Raw genomic sequence first — 22,706 nt, 5'->3', positions numbered from 1 at the left:
TCATATGAAAGTATAATCCCAGATGGGATAGCTCTGTCTGCATTACAACATCTGTGTTAAGACTGACTTCGCCATGAAATCCATTTCATCCGAACAGCATTTATGAGCAACTCTTCAAATCTCTTGTTTGTATGCATATCATTTTAGTGCAGTTTATTTGAAACACCCCATAGAATGCTCTTTCATACTAATTTCCCTACAGCATGAAAAGAATTGGCAAGTGACAAGTAATTCTCTGTCAAACATATGACTGTTTCGTTTAGAATATAGAGGACACAGATGCTCATTTACCAGTGGCCTCAGGCCATGGCCCAGAAACCCATCAAGCAGCAGACAGAACTAGAAACATACTTTTTTTTTATCCATTAAAAAATATGTATGCTTTGACACAGTCTTTCAGAAAGTAGTGATCCATAACTCAGCAGAATTATCTCATTCATAGGACATCACCAAGGCCCGCTAATGACTTTCCCATGGTGTTTTCCTACTTAGACCTCACAGAGTTCTTCCATCTGGATTCTGGGTTCAGCCTTCCTCCAGACTCACAGTGGTGTCGTTTTTGCACACACGGCGGCCGCAGGAAACTCTCCCATCTGCCCGCTGTCCCACCTTGCATAGAGCCCTAAGGAAGCGTGGACTGGGGTTCCTGTGAGCTTGAACCCAAGTTCAAGTCCGGCTCTGACACCTCCAGATGTGTGACCTTGGGCTCAGATCTTCCCTGTGGAAAGGGACCCTCACTCACTCTGTCCTGCTGGCCTCCTAGGGTTGATGGGGGTGTGGGCTGCTGAGAAGATGCATGAGAATATTAAAGCTCCAGACACACGTAAGCTCATTTCCGATGCGCCCCAAAGCCCTTGGAATCTTTGCGCAAACTTCCCTTTGCTTCTTAAATGAGACTTTATCTTTGGGTCTTGATTTCAAGGTCACAGGACATCCTTAATTTAGATTCACCATCCTCTTTGACCTACTCTTCTCTTCCTTGAGTTAAGGAGCCTCTGTTGTTCCTTCTCATAGCACCCTGTACTTTACTTCTTAGAAGACTCATCACAAACACAACTGAATACTTATTTTATAATCATTTGTTTAATGTCTGTCATCCATTTTTATTGCAGACTTCAGAGGGCTAGTGCTATGGACTGTTTATACACTCCTAAAAGCTACACATGGAAGCCCTACCCCTAATTTGATGGCATTTGGAGGTGGGGACTTCATGTGGTATCAGGTTTAGGTGAGGTCACGAAGATGGAGCCCCCATGATGGCAGTAGTGTCCTAATTAGAAGAGGAAGAGACCAGAACTGTCTTCCTCCACCATGTGAGGACAGAGCAAGACCACAGCCCTGTGCAAGTTAGGAGGAAAACTGGACCACGATGGACCCAGATCTTGGACTTCTGGCCTCCAGAACTGTCAGAGATAAGTGTTTATTGTTTAAGCCACCCAGTCTATAATTTGTTATAGCAGCCCGAACTGACTAAGACAGACAGGGATCATATCTTTTGACTCATGCCTATATCCCCATGTACAGTGCCCAGCACGGAGGAAGCACTTGAGAAGTATTTGATGGGTGAACTAGTGAGTATCCTGCCTGGGTGTTGCTCAGAGAGCTCAGACCCCTCTCTGCTTCATCCCTGAGCAGCCCCAGACTGATCAGCCTGAGGAGCCCTGAGAGCTAACAGGCTCAGCATCTCAAAGCACCTGTGGCTCCCAGACTGGAATCTCGGAGCGAGGCAGGGAGTGTGTGGTGAGCAAAAGGGCTTCAGAGTCAGGCAGCTGGACTCAGATCCAGGAGCGCCTGCTGATGAGCTGTATGAGGTGGTACGGGTCACTTCACCTCCCCCAGCCTCAGCGTCCTCTGCTGTAAAATGGGGATAATAGAAGTCCTGTCTCAGAGGTTGTCGTAGGAACGCAATGGGATGAGGTCTGTCGAGTGCTTAGCACAGAGCTTAGATCGGCATTGATGTGAACCATCGAGGATGATAAGGAAGGTATGGAATTTTTTTGGCCTTGTTTTGTTTCTCCCAGCGTAGATCCTTAGTCATCTTCGTCCTGCCCATCTTCCACTACATTTTACACTACATTTAGGGGTGCTTCACGCAGTAAGCATCTGTTGGAAAGTGTCCATCCTCATGGTGGCTAGGTCCTGATAGAAGAAGAAGATTATCGGGTTCGGGTTAGAGCCTTGGGGTTTTCAGCCTTGGGCTGGGGCTGCTCTGTTAATGGGTGTATTAGAGTCGCAAAGGTGGGATCAGTTGACTGTAGTAATTACTTTGAGAGGAAAAGCTAATGGAGTGAAACAGAAACCTAAGTGATTCCATCTCGCTTTGATACTTTATTCCTACCTGCATATATCATATAATACAATTGTGATGAATTCCTGAGCTAATTTGGCAATAATTCATATTTATATTCAGGTTGTTATTACAGCAATATTGCACTGATCATTTGATTTCAAAAGTAATTTCCTTCTACAAGTATACCCTCGACATCCTATAATGCATACTCAGATTTAATGGGGAAAAAAGCGAGGTATTAAAAATCAAGGCAGTGGTTTGAGCCTGAAATACACAGAGAAAAGCATTCATTTGCTTTTAAAATTAATTAGAAATGGAAGACACTTTCTAAATCATAATTGATAACAATTTGGATTTTTTTCTCACAGTCGGAATGCTCATTTTTATCATTTAGGCTCAAGAAAATTTTTTCAGGCTTTTTTCGCCTTTGTTAGCTGGTTGGGTGGAACATTCAATATTTTTTTAAAGGTATTTTTGTAAATATATTTAAGTATTGATGGTTAACAAAACCATTTGTTTGAATTTAGTGGAATATAATTTTATTGAGGCTTAAATAAATTTGTGCAAGCAGTTCTCTTCCATTACAGCGTCCTTGGGGCTACGTTAATTGTAAGAAGTGGAGCTATTAGAGCTGTTTACGCAGTGCACAAACTCCTCATTGTTAACCATGGCTGCTGTGCGCTGACAGCTGCCTCTTAGGGAAACGTAACCCGCGGTTCGTGGTGGAAAGTGTGGCATTAGCATAATTTTTTGGCAAGGACCGAGCTGGGACTGCAGTGCTGCCTTCTATCCTCCTTCATTAACAGTGTCTCATCAGAGACCCAGACTCTAGGGGGGAGATGCAGCCACATGACTGTGCTGTAGGTAACCAAAATCCTGTGTGAAATGCCCGCTTCTGAATAAAAAAAGAAAGGATTTCAATTGCTTATGATTATGATTTTAAAAGGGCCCCTGGAAGAAAGACTCTGAAGAGAATTGCTGGTGTTTGATCAAAATTGACAGTGTAGAGGCGGCTTTTTTTGACATTGACACTAATGCATGTTATGGTTTCTATAAGAGGAATTCGAATTAAAACAGCTTTATTCTTCAGGGACCAAGTCAGACAAAAATAGATCTGCTAATGCATGACTTAGAGTCAAGAATAAATTACACCCCTGAAGGGTCCCTAAGTTCATTTGCGCATCGCTAAAGGTACTTCAGACAATTGGGAAAGAATTTTTGTATGTTTTGGAGGACATATCAAGCCAGTATTGGAAAGTAATAGAAAATATCAAATAGTTATTTTATAGTAATATTCATTCTTGATACGATAAACTATTCCCCTGGCCTGAGGATTCTCTCTGATTTCCTCAATAATAAATAATATTACAAACTTGAATATGAAGGATACAATTGGGTAATATAAGACGAGGAAGTAGCTACCACTCACTGAGGACTTAATATGTACCAGGCAGGCACTATGCTAAGTGCTTTATACATGTCTTGTTTCATTTTCATAACAACCCTGTTACTTAGGTGCTGTTATTAATGTCCTCAGTTGCAAATGGGGAGATTAACCCTCAGGGAAATTTAGTGATATTTCCAAGGTCACTCAACCAGTAAGGGGTAGAACTGACATTTGAATCCAGGTCTCTGTGTTCTGGCTCCTACAGTAATCCCTCGGCCACCCCTGGGCTTCTGTCCCTGTTACCAGCGATGGTCACTTCTATTAGCAGTGTCTTCCTGAACCCATTAAATGATTCCCCTGGGGCTCCTTTCGACTCTTCCTCTTACATTAGAGTGACTATTGCTACCTAAAGTACAGGGCACATTGGTAACTCTCTTCAGTAGTCCTTCAGTATCAGTGCTTTCACGTCAGTGCTTCTGGCAGTTTCTTCTTTATCTGGCTGTGTTGGTCTCTGTTGGATTCACATGGGAGTGGCAGTGGGCTCCTCTGTGTTGGCCAGGTCCCCTCACCTCCGCTTCACTCCAGGCCCCCAGCCTGGAAAGACAGGTAGCCTCAGTGGGCTTGGACCAGCCAGTGTCTGTGCTTTAGATTTTCTAGAGGCTTTTTCCTTTTAGATCTTTGTGGTTCCCTCAAGGGAACAAACATGGGTGTCTCTCAGACCGATGGAACACCCCCTATTTGTTAAGTCAAGTGGGGTCTGGAGAGGCTCTGGGCAGAGGGAGAATTTTGCGTTTATCCCCTTTTTTACCATGAAACAGGAGGGTCAGCAGAACAATATATGTGAACAGGAACGTATTTGTGCAGGAACAAATATGTTCTGAAAGTGTAAGCTCAGAAAATTATTCTTCAAAAGATCTGTGGAGTCCCAGAAGGGTCTGGGCAACCCATGTGGTTTAAAGTGTAATCTCTGTGCCTAAAGCCGGCCCGGCCCCCTGGAGCAGGTGCGAACTGGAACTGCCAGGTCGATCCTCCTTTGACGGGAAACTCATGTTGTATAATCTCTCACCAGAAATGATGGAGGTGACCTCTGATTAAGATCCGCCTGAATAAGATCTGTTACTTTTTATTTCTGGAAAATGAGATTCAGCCTGAATTAAGAACTTTAATCTGTGTTTTTTTTTTAGCTCAGTGATTCTCAGCCTTGGCCAGACATTAGAATTACCTGAGGGACTCAAGAAAATCCCGATTGTCAAATGACTTGTCCCCAGATAATTGAATCGGAATAGCTGAGGCTGGCGCCTGGCATCCACATTCCTTAAAAATTATTGTAGGCAGTGGAATGTGCAGCGGGGTTGGAAGACCATTGAGTTGGGAGGATGGAGAGGTAGTGAAGGGGTGGCCTTGCACTGCTGCCGCTACTCAGTACAGCTCGTACTGCTGCAACTTGCCAGGTGCTTAGTATGTACAGGTATTGTTCTAGGCATTTTTCATAGACTGAGATTACCCTCACGTCCTCCTTACAGTGACCTATGAGCTTATTTCACTTCTCCAGATACGTATACGGGAAACTTTGAGGAGGTAAAGCAGTGTATTCAGAGTGAAATGACGCTTCTTGGGGATATGCTCTGCTGTGAAAGTGAGACTTAACCTGTTCATCTAGGTACACTATATCTGGTTTTTTCATATCATTGCTCTAGTAAGCGCACAAACAGTAACTCCCATGTGCTAGGACCTAACATCTTTGCACATTCACATATGATCTTTCATGTTATATTAACAGCCTCGCTGGGAGGTCTCCACCAGGAAGAGCTAGGTGGGCAGGGCGAGATTTAGAATGTGTCATAATTTAGTCTGAGATCACTTGCCTTCTAGGGAGGGCTTTTTTTTTTTTTTTTTTTTTTTGCGGTATGCGGGCCTCTCACTGTTGTGGCCTCTCCCGTTGCGGAGCACAGGCTCCGGACGCGCAGGCTCAGCGGCCATGGCTCATGGGCCCAGCCGCTCCGCGCCATGGGGGATCTTCCCGGACCGGGGCACGAACCCGCGTCCCCTGCATCGGGAGGCGGACTCCCAACCACTGCGCCACCAGGGAAGCCCAGGGAGGGCATTTTTAAAACCATTAAACCACGAGTCTTTTGTTGGTGGTGGTTTTGGTGTATAACTCGATCAGTTTTAACCCATGGATAGAGCCATGTAAGCACTACCACCATCAGGATATAGACCAGTGCATAGAGCTCAGAGGGCTGGAGTGTTGCTTCAAATCAGTAACCACCCTGCCTCCTGCACCCACCTAAGCAGATTCCACAAGCTTGACGTTCTGTAAGAGGTTTATCTCCATGCCAGCCAGAGCTAGTGATTTCTTGGCAGTTTGGAGACAGGCCCTTCTGAAAGTTTGACTGATGGTAGGAGTGGACCCATGTGGGGTATATGCCTTTCTTTTTTTTTTCTAACTTGACAAGATACTGTAATCCTTGATCCCCAAAGGAAGGACTTGAGACACGAAGAGGAGGCTGAAATCAGAGCTCTAAAGGTGTAGGTTAGTTTCTGGAAAGAAATGAAATGATACACCCCTCGAGGCCTCCAAAAATGACAGGGATCGGAGACTGAGGTTCCAAAAGTGGACGTTCGCAGGGCAGTGGAGAGTGGTGGCAGGTAAGCATTTGTCCTCTGTCCTGGCCCCAGACCCTTGTCAGCCCTCCTCCGCCTTTTCTTTTCGAATTTGCATTGTGAGCTCTAAGCTCAAAGGCTCCAAGGGCCTGATCTCCCTTCCCCACCACTTGACACCTTCCGTAGAATCCTCCCTAAGACGGTGCAGCAAGAAGCCTCTTTGATGCCTGGGAGCTCCTTTTGATAAGAGCGCTCGGCTCGCTCATCCTTTGATCTCCACAGCCCACAAGTTACCAACTTCAGGTTTGAAAATCCTGACAATCTTGTTTATTTTGCACTCGGAAAGTGTAAGATCCTAGGATGAAAAGCTCTACCTAAACACCAAAAAATAACACGGTTATACCCTAGGAGAATAAAAACTTGCTGTCTCCAGCTAAAGAAATACTTTTTATTTGTGTCGCTTTTCTTTTCCCTTTTCGTGCCTCTGCTACAAGTGCGAGGCCCTTATAGCCTCTATGTTCTGAAAAACCGCAGGAACACAGCTGTGGATGGGAGCTCAGGGATCCGCTGGTGGCGGTAACAATGGGGTCTATGGCACAAGTGCCAATGCTGGTCAGCCCTGGTCCTTTCTTTGTGCAGAAAGAAGTGATGTTTTAGGATGAGGGAGGGAGGGATGGAGGGCAGAAGGGAGAGGGGGAAGGAAGGAAGAGCTGAGAAAGCAGGGACATTTGACCTGAGCCTGAGTGAAGGGGTTGGGAAAGAGCTTTTTCTGGTAGAGGAAGGAGCCCATTCAAAAGGTCCCTAGGGCTTCCCTGGTGGTGCAGTGGTTGAGAGTCCGCCTGCCGATGCAGGGGACACGGGTTCGTGCCCCGGTCCGGGAAGATCCCACATGCCGCGGAGCGGCTGGGCCCGTGAGCCATGGCCGCTGGGCCTGCGCGTCCGGAGCCTGTGCTCCGCAACGGGAGAGGACACAACAGTGAGAGGCCCGCGTACCGCAAAAAGAAAAAAAAGGTTCCTAGCTGACTACAGGTTGGCTGTTCTGGAGCAGAGGGAGGGCTGTTGTGCTGGTGTCAGGTGTGGCAGGGGGCGGGGCCTGAGTCATGTAGGGTTAGAGACCATGGTAAGGAATTGATTATTTTGTTCTTAGAGAAATAGATTTTAAGCAGAGGGCCAACATGGCCAGATTAATAAGGTTAAAAGATCCCTCTGGCTGCTGTGTGGTAAGGGAGAAAATTGGCGATCAGCGACGAGAGGGCTCTCGCAGGTGGCCCAGAGGGGTTGGTGAGAAGTGGTCTGATTAGAGGAATATCTTGAAAGCTGAGCCAACAGGACTTGCAAATGAGTTGGTACGGATGGGGTGAGGGAAAGGGATGGATCAAGGATGACTCTGGGCTTTGGAGCCTGTCGGGGAAGGGATGTGTTGTGTAACCTGATGAAGAAGACAGGAGAGACAGCGATTTGGGGGATGGAATGGGAGCAGATAAAGAGTTCTGTCTGGACGGTGAGGTGTGAGATGCCTGCAGACATCCAAGCATCCAGGCTGAGGTGCTAAGGAGTCAGGGGATACCCATGTCTGGAGTTTGAGGTAGCAGTCAGGCATTGAGATCGTTCCTTTTAAGGAGTTCCTGGGAACTTTGGTTTATGGAAACTTACTATTTTAGAAACATTTAGTTGTTTGAGCTCCCTTTGATTCCTGGGATGAATACCTGAACATGCTGGAGTGTGTTGGGATTTCTCACATCCCTCCTGGGGAAGACACGTTCACACGATGAGCAGACAGGACCCTCTGCAGCTATCCTGACTGCATTATGGTGGAATTCGTTCTGAGGATTTCTCTAGACTTAGGCAACCATTTTTCTGAATCTTCACTGCACGTCCTCTTTACCAAGTCAGATATAGATCGACTACCTATTCATGTGTGTTCCCAGTGGAGTGCAGCACAATAATTAAGAACTACAAATTGTTCTTCATGTTCACATTTAATAGGTTACTGAAAATAACCCAGTCACGAGCATTCCAGGTGTTTGTGTGTGAGTGTCTTGTACATGAAAATTGGACCTCATTTTCCCTCTGCCTTACACAGACAGCCAGAGTACAGTCATTGCGCACATCATGTGGGTGATAAATCAGAAGACTATGAAGAAAAAGGGGTTGGATGAGGCCTCAGTATGGAAAAAAAATCTATAAGCCAAAATACACTTACTTATTACGTTTGGATAAGCTTCCCCACTTGAACTGTCCCTGGCTTAAACTCTGCTTCCCTTTTTTATTCCTATTTCTTAAGTTACTTTTCTCTCTCCTGAAAAAGCACCTTTCATTGACCTTATTCCCTAATCTACTGTCTTCTGTAAGCCTCCTTTTGCTTTCAATATTTCCCACATTTTGCTCTGTTAGAAAGTCTGGTCATCTTCACTTTCCCCTGAACTCACCACATCATTGGCTCCCCTACACGATCAAACTGAAACGTGTGGCCAGCTGGTAATGTTGCTGGCGCCCAGGCTGCACAAAAGCTGGAGATGGCAACACTCCAGGTGGGCTTTTCAGATGAGCAGATGCCCGAGCACCTTCTGGAAAAACCAGTCTTCCCTCCTCTCTGCAGTTTAACAGCTGTGTGGCTGCCAGCAAACTACTGGATTTCTCCAGGCCTCTATTCTCTTCTTTGTAAATAGGGGTAATTCTAACTGACCTCTGATATGTGAATTAAGTGAATAAGTACCTGTAAAACACTTAGCAGAGAAGGAATTCAATAAGCTTTAGTTCCGGTCAGAATCCCCCTGAGTCTTTATTCATCAGGAAACAATAACCACGCGCTCTGAAAAAACACCCATGCCACTAAGTGGCTATTAGGGAAGACAAATCGAGCTTCGGAAGCAAGCTAGACTGAAAAGATGAAGGGAAATTGACAATCACGACAAAGTGGAGAAACAATGCAGTGGTTCTCAAAGTGCAGTTTCAGGACGCATAGCATCAGCATCATTTGGGAGTTTGAAATGCAGATTCTCAGAGCTACTGAATCAGAACCTCAGGGCCGGGCAGTCTGTGTTTTAGCAAGCTCTGCAGGTAATTCTGATGCACGCTGAAGTTTGAGAACCACTGGTCTAAAGTAAACTCAACAGATACTGGGTGGAGAATGATGGTGCATGTTTCTGCATGTGTATGTCCGTGTGCATACGTACCCACGTGGGTAGACTGTTTGTAACTGCTGAAACTGTTAACCAAGCCTGGTAGTATCGGCAAAGTCCCACCAAACTGGAGATTAATTACCCATTTTCCTTTGGGACTTTTGTCTGAATAGAAATATATCTAGAGTACTTATTTTCAATGACTTTGCACTAAATTCATTTGGGGTTTAAGACTGTTAATTCATCAACGTTTTCTTCTTTTTTCCTAGGAAATTCCACTTACTTAGATGACCATGGACCCCCTCCTAGTAAGGTAAGACCTTTGCTTGTGGTATAAATCCCCTTTTCCTTTTCTCAGTACCTACCGCCTTCAGTAACCCCACCCAGATCCCTCCGGGCCCTGAATTGTTCACAAGAAAATAGTAGGTAGCAGATGTCAGGTTAATCTTTGACTAACAGTGGGTGGAAAAAGGAAGCGCACAAAGATAGCCTAAATGGTGAGGGAGCAAGAGGCGTCACTTCATCTGGAGCTGAAGCTATCCCAGGCACGGGAGCCTCAAGCTGACTTCAGACTTTTGGTTGCGTCTCCTGTTTGCTGCCTCCTTTGCCTTTACTCTCCATGTTGGACTGTGATGTGATGTCCACACCCCAGCCTCCTCACGTCTTCACGCTTTGGGCTAGCCTAACCTCTGCCCCTTTCTCCATGGCCTGCCTTACTGGGGATACTCCACAAAGGCTCAGCCCTCTGGAACCGGCCTTCTCTGCCAGTGCCCTTGCAAGTCTGCCGTGGCCTGGCCTGTACGATCACTTTTGTTCTTAGCAGCAATTTTGGTCTGACTTTTAAGGGTCAGAACAGTCCAGTGAAGTATTAGTGGAGTTCCCCCTGCCGCTCTCTACTTTCTTGAGTGCAATGAAAACCAAATGTCAATCTACTGAAAAATGAGGAAAAATACAGATACTCTTTGACCACTTAAGGTGATGCCTGCAAAGTGCGGTTGTAAGTACACAGTGAAAAGATAATCAACCAGTAACCTTAGAGGTTGGAAATTTACCCTAAAGTTGGCTTCTGCATTTGTGGGATTTGAAGAAGAACTCCACCACATTTAAGACCATGAGCTTTGGAATAAGGTATTTCTGGGTTCATCTCGGGCTCTACCACTATCAGTATATGACATTAGACAAATTACTTAATATTTCAAGCCTCAATTTTTTGATGTACAAGGTGGGGTTAAAAATATGACCCACAGTACGGGACATGTAAAAAGATTGAACGAGCTGATATATGAAAAGCACTCAGCACCCGGCATGTGATAAGCATTAAATAAACGGTGGATAGTGTTAACTAGACTGGAATAGCATTAAGATTATTGATGAATGGTACAGTGGTATTTATCACAGTGGTGAATGGTTACCACTTGGCCCACTGCATACGTATTGAGTGCCTGCGATGCTGCAGGCACTAGGAATACAAATATGAAACAAAACAAGAATAACCATAAGGTAGCCCCTACCCAGGAGAGACAAAGGAATATAGAGGGTTAGACACCATCTGAGGATAAGGACTTCATCTAGCTCATCTCAGCATCCTCACATCCTTGCATTAGCCTCGACACACAGAGAGGCACATCATGACTATTCATTAATTCTCACTGAACTGAACCGTGGAATCCAGAGCTGGAATCTGAATCGGGTCTCCTGGCTCCCATCCCAGGTTCTTTCCACTAGGCCAGTATTCTCAAACTTCAGCTTGCACCAGGATTTCCTGGAGGCTTGTTAAAACATGGATTGCTCGGCCCAGACCCCTGAGTGTCTGATGCCGTAGGTCCAGGGTGGGACTTGAGAATTTGCATTTTTAACAAGCTCCCAAGAGATGCTGATACCAAGCTCTCTTACAACACAGATAATAGCAATACTATTTGCATTTTTAACAAGCTCCCAAGCGATGCTGATTATCTAGGGGTGGAGTGGCAAAAACACTCGACTTTCTAAGCAGTAGCCAAAATAATAAGAAGAATATAAAAATAGGTAAAAATAATATTGGTATGTTAACATCTTTCATCCATGCTTATTACTTCTGGCAGGGTGTAAGCAAACCCCAGAGGTGATGAGGTCAGGGTTCCAGATGCAGGTCCCTTAAGTGTCCCCCGAGGTGAAGCCTCGGTTATGTAAATCTACAGACCACTGGTGTGTTCAGGGACACGGTGGCACCCAGGGAATAAGGACTCACACGTGTGTGGCCTCCGGAGTGAACCCCCAGCCTGGCAGTGAGAAGCAAGACTGAGTCCAGGTCCACAGTTTTCCTATTTGTTTAGCGCTCAGAAATAACTTTTTGATGCCAAGATCGAAAGAGCTGTGATCTAGATGAAATAAGGTTTTAAACCCTGAAAATGTACGGACTGAGGTTTACAGGCAAGTTCTCATTTTATTAGAAGATTCAGTTCCACAAGTTTCACATTCCACAAGTAATAGCCATTTAGAGAATGGGGTGTGTGCCACACAGCACGTCCAGAGCCCAGGTCTTCATTCTCTCCAGTATTTTCATGAAAAAGAACCAAATGCCTCTGACTTTTACTTGTTTTTTCAAATCTACTTAAACCTCACAGCTCATCCCAGTTTTTGATCTAAGTCATTATTTAAAGGCGGATGTTAATATTTTCTTTTGTCGACCACTTTTTACGACCGCTTTGTGTGTACACAAAATTTAGCGGTTTAAGGTTAGAACCCTACTGAGACTGACATGGAGATCGCTGTTGAATGAATGAGAAAGATATTCTTGGGTACAAAAGCAGGCATGAAGCAGCAGTATAGTGTGATCTTATGTCTTAAAGACTTGTGTGCATATGTATGTGTGTGTACAGAGAGAAGCCTGGAAGGATGATGATGTTTGCTCCGGATGGTGAGACTTCAGGAGGCTTTTACTCATTTCCTTATTTTCTGTGTAAATTTGAGTTTATTAAAGTAATACTTGCTCAATCTAAAAATCAGGGTGTGTGCGGTGGTGGTGGGGGGGAAATACTGTGTAAGAGAAGATTAAAGTTGGGCTGAAAAGCCTGAGGTGCTCTGGCCTCTGCAGCATCACCTGTGGTTCCCTCCACCCCACCCAGAGCAGCCTGACCTCTGGAGGTGATGTCTTCTCCTTCCTGGCTTCACCTTGCCTAGGATGTGGGTCCCTGATGTGAGCTGCTGGCATCGGCAATGATAAATTCTGGAAGTAGCAGATAGAATACAGTTACTATTTCACATATGTTGGCTTCCCAGATCCGATAGATAAGGAGAGCTGGTCTAAGCAACTCAAGGAAAATAAAATCACTATCCATCGCTGATGTCTACCGTTTCCTATGTGGCAAGCACTCTGCTAAGCACTTCGCATGGAAGTTTAGTCTCTATAAAACTCTATAGAAGACGAAGTAATTATTTAACCATTATTTTACAGATGAGGGAACCGGATCTTAGAGAGGCTGGGTAACTTGCCAGCTACTAAGAATTGGACTTGGGATCCCAGCCCAAGGCTGTGTATGTAGCTCCAAGGTTCACGCTTTTAACCATTCCAAGATTACTAATTTAATGTAAAGACAACAATTTTTTACCTTATTTCTGGAGTTCTACCCTTTTATATAAGTTCTCTAGTACTTTAACTAGTACAGTACACAAAGTCTCAGTATAATACCAGAAAAAAAAATAGTCATCTCCATTTACTGTTGGGTCCAATGGACCTTTTTAACTTTTTAAAAATACCAATCCAGAGATTTTTTTTCATCTTTTTCTTTCTAATCACCTTTCTATACATACCCACCTTCGGCATTTGTTCATTTACATACTGTCTACAGCGTAAATTTTGGTGTACAAACATCATCAAAGGTGAAAGAAGACTGTCCCGCGTTCATTTAGCAAAATGGCATGGTCCAGGTTCTTGTTGCAAAATAATGTTTGATGAAGTCCTTCCCCTGGATGACTAACTGCATGGGAATACCATGTTTTCTTTTTGTCCTTAGAAAAAAATATTGTTCCCTCATAGACTCTTGAGTTTGAGAGATTTAATCTAGAATATCATCATTGGAAGACTCATGGTCTGAGGTTTCACTTTCATGACTAATTTCATTTCATCATCATCATCATCAGGGTCTTGAGTGTTGCTCTCTGACTCTAAGCATTTGTCTCTGATTCTTCTAACGCCTGGGAAACCTCTCCTTCCGTTGATTTTCTTCTCTTTGTCATTATAGGCAGGAATGAAACGTTCTTAATCTCCACTCTGGTCAATGAAAGTTAAAAGCAGGGAATTCCCTGGCGGCCAGTGGTTAAGACTCCACGCTTCCACTGCAGGGGTCCCGGGTTCAATCCCTGGTCGGGGAACTAGGATCCCGCAACCCGCACGGTATGGCCAAAAAATTAATTAATTAAAAATAAAATTAAAAAAAAAAAAGAAAGTTAACTACAAAGATGGTATCTCCAGTCTTCTGCTATATCTTTTGTAAAGAAGATGTAACACTTTAGGCAGCACAGTAAAATATGAAGAGTGATGAAATAGTGACAATTTATTTCCCTAATGAATCGTTCTAAGCCTGCACTGTTCAGTACAGTAGCCATCAGGCTCATGTAGCTATTTAAATTCATTAAAATTCAAAAAATAAAAATTCACTTTTTCAGTTTCCCTAGCCACATATCAAATTCTTTGTAGCCATGTGTGACTAGTGCTACTGTATTGAAAAACACAGAATAAAACATTTCAGTCATCACTGAACAGCAGTGTAGTTCTAAGCTATTCCATCATCCTTCCATTTTTCTGTTACTTTAGTCTTTTTAAAGCATAGTTGGAAGTAATTAATGCATAGCTGGTAGGTAATTATTTTAAGATGATGAACTAGCAAAGCATTTCAAGATACAGGAAAAATAAAATCATTAAGATTCCATAATGGATCTTAAATTTTTAAAAGAGGCTAGTAGATCCTATTACATGGTAATTATATTATATTACATACTACATATTATTATTATTATTATATAATTATAATTATATGGACCTATTATATGGTAATTACAAGGTAGGATGAGTTTTATTCTCTTTATTTTAAAAAAGTACATTCTCTTTGGAACATCTCCAAGAAAGAATAAACTCAAGAAATATTAATCCATAAAAATGGTTAGAACTGCTCAAAAAAACCCAGAAAAACCTAAAACACTAAAATTGAGTCCAGGGAATCCTGATGGTATACTGAGGGTTAAGATATATTACTCATGTCTACATTTGTATGCAAATGTATTTTGACATATAATACTTATATGTTATTTTTGTATATAAAGTGATGTGCTAGGTAATTCAGTATTCGAAATTCTGTTTTTAAAGGGGTTCATTAGAAGGGGGTTTACAAGTTATTATGCTGGGAAACCTCCAAATGAATAAGTGGTAATATTAATTGAGGTGACATTTATATGCACCTAGCAGTGTCTGGCAATGAACAATTGTTCATTAAAGGTTAATCCTTCTTCTCCACCCCCAAGAATCTAATTTCCCTTTAGTATCAATTAATTAATGAGTGACTACTTTGTGCTAGGGATCAGGAGGACATGATAAAACTTGAAAATAATCCCCTGCTGTCTAATACTTTATAATCTAGTTGCGTTTTAAGGTTTCAAAGAGGCAAAGACTGTGGGAGCACATGATTCTGCGGTGGATGTATTCTTTAGTCTAAATGACCGTATATAGACAACCATTCATTCATTGAGGTGTTTACTATGCCCCAAATTTGTGTTGGGCTCTGTACTAGGTGCTGAGGCTATAAGGCTGCAGAAGGCACAGTCCCTGCCCTCAAGGAGTTTAGAGGCTAGTGGGAAGGACCGGCTAGCAAACAGGCCCACTCTAATACATTAAGTAGGTGGCTAGTCGCTATGATAAGGGTGAACCCAGGAGTCTCTGCCTGACCTTCCTTCCAAGTGAGAGTCCAGAAAATGGAGTAAGGTGAACGAACCAAGTCAAAGAGTCTGGTATGGATGGGGTGAGGAGGGACAGGCCTCATTTCTGGGATTTGAGGGGTGCTGGGTGGAAAATGGAGATATGAACTGCTTTGAGGAGCTTGGCTTTAACAGGAAAGAGTAAAAAAAAATGACAGCCTAGGAGATGGAGACCATGTTGGCATAATTGTATACTAGAAAAATTTGACTAGTAGGAAAGGAGTGACAAATGCAGTTGTGAATGGTGTTATGAATTGAATTGGGTCCCTCAAAAGACCTGGTGCAGTCCAAACCCCCAGAATCTGTGAATGCAGTCTTCTTTGGAGATAGACTCTTTGCAGATGTAATGAAGATGAGGTCACATTGGGCCCTAAATCCATGTGACTGATGTCCTTATAAGAAGAGGGAAATTTGGACACAGAGACAGAGACATACAGGGAGAATGCCATGTAACGTTGGAGGCAGATTGGAGTTACGCTGTCACAGCCAAGGAGCACCAATGATTTCTGGCAACCACCAGCATCTAGGAGAGAGGCAGGGAACACATTCTTCCTGTGAGTCCCCAAGAAGGAATTCACCCTACTGACACCTCGATTTCAGACTTACGGCCTCCTGAACAGTGAGAGAATAAATTTCTGTTGCCTTAAGCTACCCAATTTGTGATTCTCTGTTATGGCAGCCCTAGAAAGTAATTCTACGTTGAGTTTAATATCTTCAGTTACCAGGATAGCATTGCATTATGCCCTGTTAGGCATTATTTGGTTTGACTTCATAAACATTGAAACGATCCTTACATGTCTCTCACTAGGATAATTTAAGTGCATTTTCATATTTTTTTCAACATTCAGTACTACTCACATCTTCCCCCAACATTCCTTCTTCACTTTGTTAATTTTTTTCTTTGTAATTCCCACGCCTTAGCTATTTTATTATCCCCAGTATTCTCCCCAAATTCTTCTATTTGACATTTGTTTCTGCTGTTCAAATTGTGTTTTTTAATATTCAAAAATCATCTTATATTGCATCATACTTTTCTCTGGAAAGGATCTCAGTGGCAATGCATTTAGGAAGTTACCTAAAGGAAACTTCCTATTTCCACGGGACCAGGGAGCTACGAGAGCAAGAAGCTAAAATAGTACGGAAGTCCGTTGCGCTTCAAAAAATATGTCCCTATTTCTATCGGGGATGTCTCAGCTGCCCTTTAACACCACTACCACGGAGTCCCTAAGAAAGACTGCATATTTGTTTAGGTTTGTTTTTCCCTTTCAATAACTCCTTTCAACTTGGAGATACATCTGCTGAAAGAAGCTATTTTAATGTTTTCTACTGAAGAAACCATGTTTTTCATTCCCCGTCTGGAGCCTACAAAGGAAAACCCACATATCTGGTAATCAGAGTAGGTAAGTGACTTCCGGAGGATACTGGGAGTACAATTACTTTCAGGTGTCCTGGCCACACATCTGCCAACTTGGAGAGGTTTCTGCATCCAAACTTCCCCCTTTCCCTGAGGCAGGTTACTGAGATGTGCACCTACAGTCTCCCTCGGTCAGAATCACTTTTTACTTGGAAGAGTAGAACTGAGATTCAAGAGGAACAGTAATTGCTTGTTTTTCTTCCCCCGAAACCTCCAAAGCTATTTTTCAGGGTATAGGCATGGCCATCCACCTTGCTTTCCTCTTGTCTGTGAGGACCTGCAAGAAGCAGGTAAATCTCTGGCACAGAATTGGGCTGTGTGCTGGGCTTGCCTTGTCTGCCTGCTTCCATTCCCACAATTGCTGGAGCCACTGCTGCTGAGAAAAGGGCCCCCCTTTTTGTCCTGCTGTAAATAGCATCGGATGTGGTTAAAGACCCCCGTTATCTGGTTTTCTTCTGGGAAAAAAATCGGAATTCTCCCAGAAGTTTGTATCTTCTTATTTTTATCTAAGGCAGAAACAATGAAGTTTCTTTAGAGTCATTCTTAAATTATGAAATATTCCAAACACAAAAAATTAGGGAGACAAATAATACATATATGCCTGATATATCCAATATGCCTGCCCCTTAGATTCCAAACACGTTACTCTTTTAACTTGCCAGATTCTTCATGTTGACTTTCGTATTTACTCTTGGTGGCCAGGAGGTCGAGGAGCATGGATTTTGCAGTCGGACCTCAGTTCAAATTCTGGCCATGTGCCTAGTTACCCCACAATAAAAACTTCACCTCTTTGAACTTCAGTTTTCTATTTCTAAAAGAGGATAGCTATATCCACCTCTTAGAGCTGTGCAGCTTAAATGTGATAAATGGAAAGCACTTAGCGTGATGCCAGACACGGGTGAGCTCCCAGCACTGGGTCCTTAGTACTATATACCATAAAAGGCCTTTATATGGCCTTTTCCAAATTCTGGTAGCTCACTTTGCTGTAATGTAGAGTAAGCCTCACTCCCAACCCCCAACCTTATTTTCTTTGGATTTTTAAAAGCAATTAATTACATGTCATTTGGCATCCCAGATACCATCTCTTAACTTACGGAAACTTTCAGGTCCTGTGGTTATCCCTTCTTTTATTCCCTGGGCTAGTTTAGCACAGCAAGCAAGGCCTTCCGCCATCCCCTTGCCATTTAGCTTTTCTTAAAGCGATATTGTTCTCTGTGTCCACACCTGACCTTACCCAAAGTCCCTTTGAAAAACTACAGAAGTGCAGCTGATTTTTCATTTTATGGACAAATCAATTGTACTGGGTAATAGGTTTGTGTTTAATGATTCATGGGAAATATATTAGGTTTAGAGAAAGAACTAGCAGGACAGAATGAGGCAGAGAGTCAGGAATCAGTTTCACTCTGATGAGCATGACCTTGAAGGCATCCCTTCCACCCTCATTTTGTTGAGCATTGCAAATGATAGGAAAATTAATGACTTGAGTATTTTATTTTTGAATAACTCTTAAGAGTGTCTGAGCTCAGCGTGTGCTATAAAGAACTTCACGCTTTGGTATTTGGTTTAAGATGGGTAATCAATAGCTTAGAAGGTTAAAGAAAAATCAGCCTTACGTAATCTTATCCCGAAGTCACCTGTATTCTTGCTTCACTCTTCCTTTGCACTCATCACAGTTCTCAACCATTAACGTGGAAGTCTTGGGCCCAGCTAGCGGCCTCTTGAGATTTCAACTTTCCGTGGAGATCTGTGTCCAAGTTCAGAGACAGTACTTATAAATTTATCAATCTTATGAGCATGTAATGTGTTCTCTTTTTCCCAAGAACATAATGAATCCATTTCTTCTTCCACATATGTTTAGTGCTATTAAACACATCTTCCACTTCTTTTTTTTTAATTAAAATTTTTTTTTGTAAAACCACAGGTTTAAAAATATGTGGTTTATGTAATTGTTCTTTTAGCATTTGTGCCACCACACTCCCCAAGGGCCAGTTATCATTGATAAGATAGATGTTCTCCAAACCAGCACCGGTTAAAATCATGGACTTAGTAGTTGGATTTGGGCTGCCTTTTACAAAAAGGAAGGACTTTAAATGAAGCATGAAATTTCAAAACTGCATATTGTTGTTGGAAAGCATATTTAATCAAGAATTTGCCTTAGTAAATTAAGAAAACCCATGCTGCCATTCTTTGGCAGGGTAACAGTTGGCCTCGGGATTTTCAAAGTTGTAGTAACTTAATCGTCTTAGCAGTTCCCAATATAGTTACCTAATTCTTTTTATTTGTTTTATTTCTTCCTTGACCATCTGATCAGTTTTTTTTTGTTTTAAAAATTATCCATGCTCCTATTTTTTTTTTTGATTTGGAAAGTACAGAAAATTATAGAGTAGCAGGAAAAAACAATCACCCAGAATGCCACCACTCAGAGGCAAACCATAATGAAGAGTTTTTCAAAATCCTGTCCAGTCTTTAGACAATATTAAGAATATTAAAGTCTTATGTACCATTTGTTGCAAATAGTTTGCCAGTCCTTGTATGTGACCTTCTGCACATACGTAATGCACAGAGTTTAAAAAAGCACCAGAGCTTATTAGCTTATTGTGAAAAAGTGAACCCTGACTACACCCTTCCCCATTCCTTTCTGCTCTTGAGAAACAACTATTGATACTTTAAACTCTTTTAACTGAGTCTTTAGTGCTAGTTTTCATATCTTTGAATGACTTGCTTGTGTTGCTTCCTCTTGGATTTCCCCGGCTTTAGGCATTGTCCGCTGACATCCTTCTGTGAACGGGAGGATTTAGGTCTTTCACTGGAGCCCACCTGCCACCACACAAGCACTCTCCTCATTCCCCATCCTCTAAACTGGGTGTGTGTTGTTCAGCGAGTCCTAAATCAGTACTCACTGTTTTCGTTGTTGACACTAGTAAATAATAAAATGGCAGCTGAGCCATTACGATAAGGTTTCCTTTCCTGTCCATCTTTTTGTTTTCTTTGTAACAAATAATTGTCTTGTTTTGTACATGTATTTTCATGCTTTTCTGTGATCCCCAGGTTGTCTCAAACTCTTCTCCAGTTGTGGAAATATCCTCTCAGTGCCTCCAGACACATTAAGTATTCTGTCAACGTTGAGTTGCTGAAGTCTGTCCTGGGCCTTCTTGCCCATTCCCTCTGGGCTGGTTGCGTTCAGCATCCCGCTCAGATATGCCTTGGGAGCTCCCTTCACTCTGTTCTGTTTGCTCCCACTTCCTGCATCCCATGCTGTATCAGTTTCCTGTTGCTGCTATAACAACTTACTACAGACTGAGTGACTTAAAACAATGCAGATGTGTCGCCCTATAGTTCTGGAGGTCAGAAGTCTGAAATGGGTCTCGCTGGGCTAAAGTCAAGGAGTCGGCGTGGCTCTTCCGGAAGCTCCAGGAGGGAATCCATGTCCGTGCCTTTTCCAGCTTCTAGAGGCCACCCGCATTCTTTGGCTCATGGCTGCTTTCTCCAACTTCAAAACCAGCCTTATAGCATCTTCAAATCTCCAACTCTGTCTCTCTTCTCTCCCTCTTCCACTCATAAGGACCCTTGTGATTAAATTGGGCCCACTTGATGAATCCAGGATAATCTCCCCATCAAAAGATCTCTTTTTGTGATGTTAAGATACCATATTCACAAATTCTGCAGGTTAGGACTTGGACATCCTCTGTGGGAGGGCCATTATTCTGCCTTCCATGCATATGTTTCTCTTTCCTCAGCCTACTGAGAAAAGGTGCATGGGATGGAAATTTTCTGAAACATTGCATTTCTGAAAATGTCTTTATTCTATCCTTGATGAATTGTTTGACAGGATAAAATTCCAGATTGGGAATCTGTATTAATCAGTAGAGGCTAGAGTGATGCAAGATCTCAGTGGCTACACACATAAGAGTTTACGTCTTGCTTCTATAAGACCCTCAGTGAGTCCAGTGGGTCCACTGGTTCTTAGGGAAGCACATTTTAGGAGTTCACGAAGGGATTTGGGCTGTTTCCATCTCATGGCTTCACCATCTCAACTTGGACCTTCATGTCACTGTGGCAGGGCAGACGGGAGCTGGGTGTGTGCGTGAAGACTTCTCATTCCTTCATCCTGGAAATGACACGTGTCACTTATGTCAGCAGTCTGTTGGCCAGAACTGGTCACAAGGCCCTGCTCAAGTGCAAGAGGGCTGAGAAATAGAGCACATGGGTGCTGTGAGCATTGTGTCTCTGCCTCCGAATCATTTCCCTCTGAATGTTGAGGTCCTTCTCTACTTTAGCCTCTGGTATTTCTATTGAGAAGGCTAACTGTTGGCCCATTATATGAAAATATAATCTGTCTCTATTGCAGCCTCTTATGCCTAGTATTCTAAGATTTAATAGTTTTGTGCCTAGTATGTGTCAGTTTTCAGGTACTATTGTTGATACTCAGTGGACCTTTTGATCAGGAAACTGATATCCTATTCTGGGATATTTGCTTGACTTTTCTCTCTCTTTTTTTCAAATAAATTTATTTATGTATGTATTTATGTATTTACTTATTTATGGCTGGGTTGGGTCTTCATTGTTGAGTGCGGGCTTTCTCTAGTTGCGGCGAGCGGGGGCTACTCCTCGTTGCATCGTGCGGGCTTCTCATTGTGGTGGCTTCCCTTGTTGCGGAGCATGGGCTCTAGGCACACAAGCTTCAGTAGTTGTGGCATGCGGGCTCAGTAGTTGTGGCACATGGGCTCAGTAGTTGTGGCTTGCAGGCTGTAGAGCACAGGCTCGGTGGTAGTTGTGGCTCACGGGCTTAGTTGCTCCGCGGCATATGGGATCTTCCTGGACCAGGGCTCGAACCCGTGTCCCTCGCCTCGGCAGGTGGATTCTTAACCACTGCGCCGCCAGGGAAGCCCTTGACTTTTTTCGCTGATGATTTCTTCCTCTGCATTTTCTCTTTCTGTCTTTCTGGATCTCCTCTTATTTGGTTGTCGAACCTCCAGAACTAGTTGTTTATATTTCTTATCTTTATCCCTGCTATTTTTTATTTTCTTTGTGTTTTTGCTCTACAATCTGGAAGAGTTTCTCAACTTGGTCTTCCAACTTTTCTGTTGAGTTTCTTCTTCATTGTTCTCATATTTTTAATGGCCGAGAGCTTTGTTGTTATTCTTCTCTGAATGTTCTTTATTATAGCATTCTTTGGTTTCATAAAGGGGCTTTGCATTTCTTACAAAAGGTTATTCCAAGATGTTTTACCTTTTTGTGGCTGTTATTTTGAAGGGAACATGTTTTCTACTATGTTTTAAATTGACTGCTGCAATACCGAAAAATTATTGATTTTGTGTGTTATGTATACTCACGTTACTGAACTTTTTATTTCAATACTTTTTCAGTTCTTCCTCTTTTTCTTGATAGGGATTCATGTAACAGACAAACAATATTCATTTTATCTCCTTCTACCTAATTTTGTTTCAAGCTTTATAACATTATCCAGAATAATATTAAGTAATATAAAGTCCATGAGGGGGACTGGGTATTCTCACCGTGTCATCCACATTTATAAAATGTCCCTGGCACACAGTAGCACTCAGTAAATATTTGTCAAATCAATGAATGGTGGTTATAAAAGCATCTCTGTTTTGTTTGAAATTTTAATGATAATGCTACAAGTGTTTTATTACTAAGTGTAATTTTGACATTTAGTTGAAGATAGATATTCTTTTTTTTTTTTTTTTTTTTTTTTTTTTTGTGGTACGCGGGCCTCTCACCGCTGTGGCCTCTCCCGTTGTGGAGCACAGGCTCCGGACGCGCAGGCTCAGCGGCCATGGCTCACGGGCCCAGCCGCTCCGCGGCATGTGGGATCTTCCCGGACCGGGGCACGAACCCGTGTCCCCTGCATCGGCAGGCGGACTCTCAACCACTGCGCCACCAGGGAAGATAGATATTCTTTATCATGTTAATGAAATATTC

The 22,706-nt window shown here is 42.9% G+C and overlaps 1 protein-coding gene across 1 annotated transcript in view; it reads left to right on the top strand.

The window, feature by feature from the left end:
* Window positions 1-22,706, top strand: part of UST (uronyl 2-sulfotransferase) — a 289,990-nt gene that overhangs the window by 103,367 nt on the left and 163,917 nt on the right. The window contains exon 2 of the mRNA XM_082855525.1: window positions 9,673-9,716. Within this exon, the coding sequence (XP_082711651.1) occupies window positions 9,673-9,716 (44 nt within the window). The remainder of the gene's footprint in view (window positions 1-9,672; window positions 9,717-22,706) is intronic.

This window comes from Leucopleurus acutus (genome assembly GCF_964270905.1).
Source record: "Leucopleurus acutus genome assembly, chromosome: 15".
Taxonomy (NCBI): Eukaryota; Metazoa; Chordata; class Mammalia; order Artiodactyla; family Delphinidae; genus Leucopleurus; species Leucopleurus acutus.
This window is presented reverse-complemented; position numbering and strand designations above follow the sequence as displayed.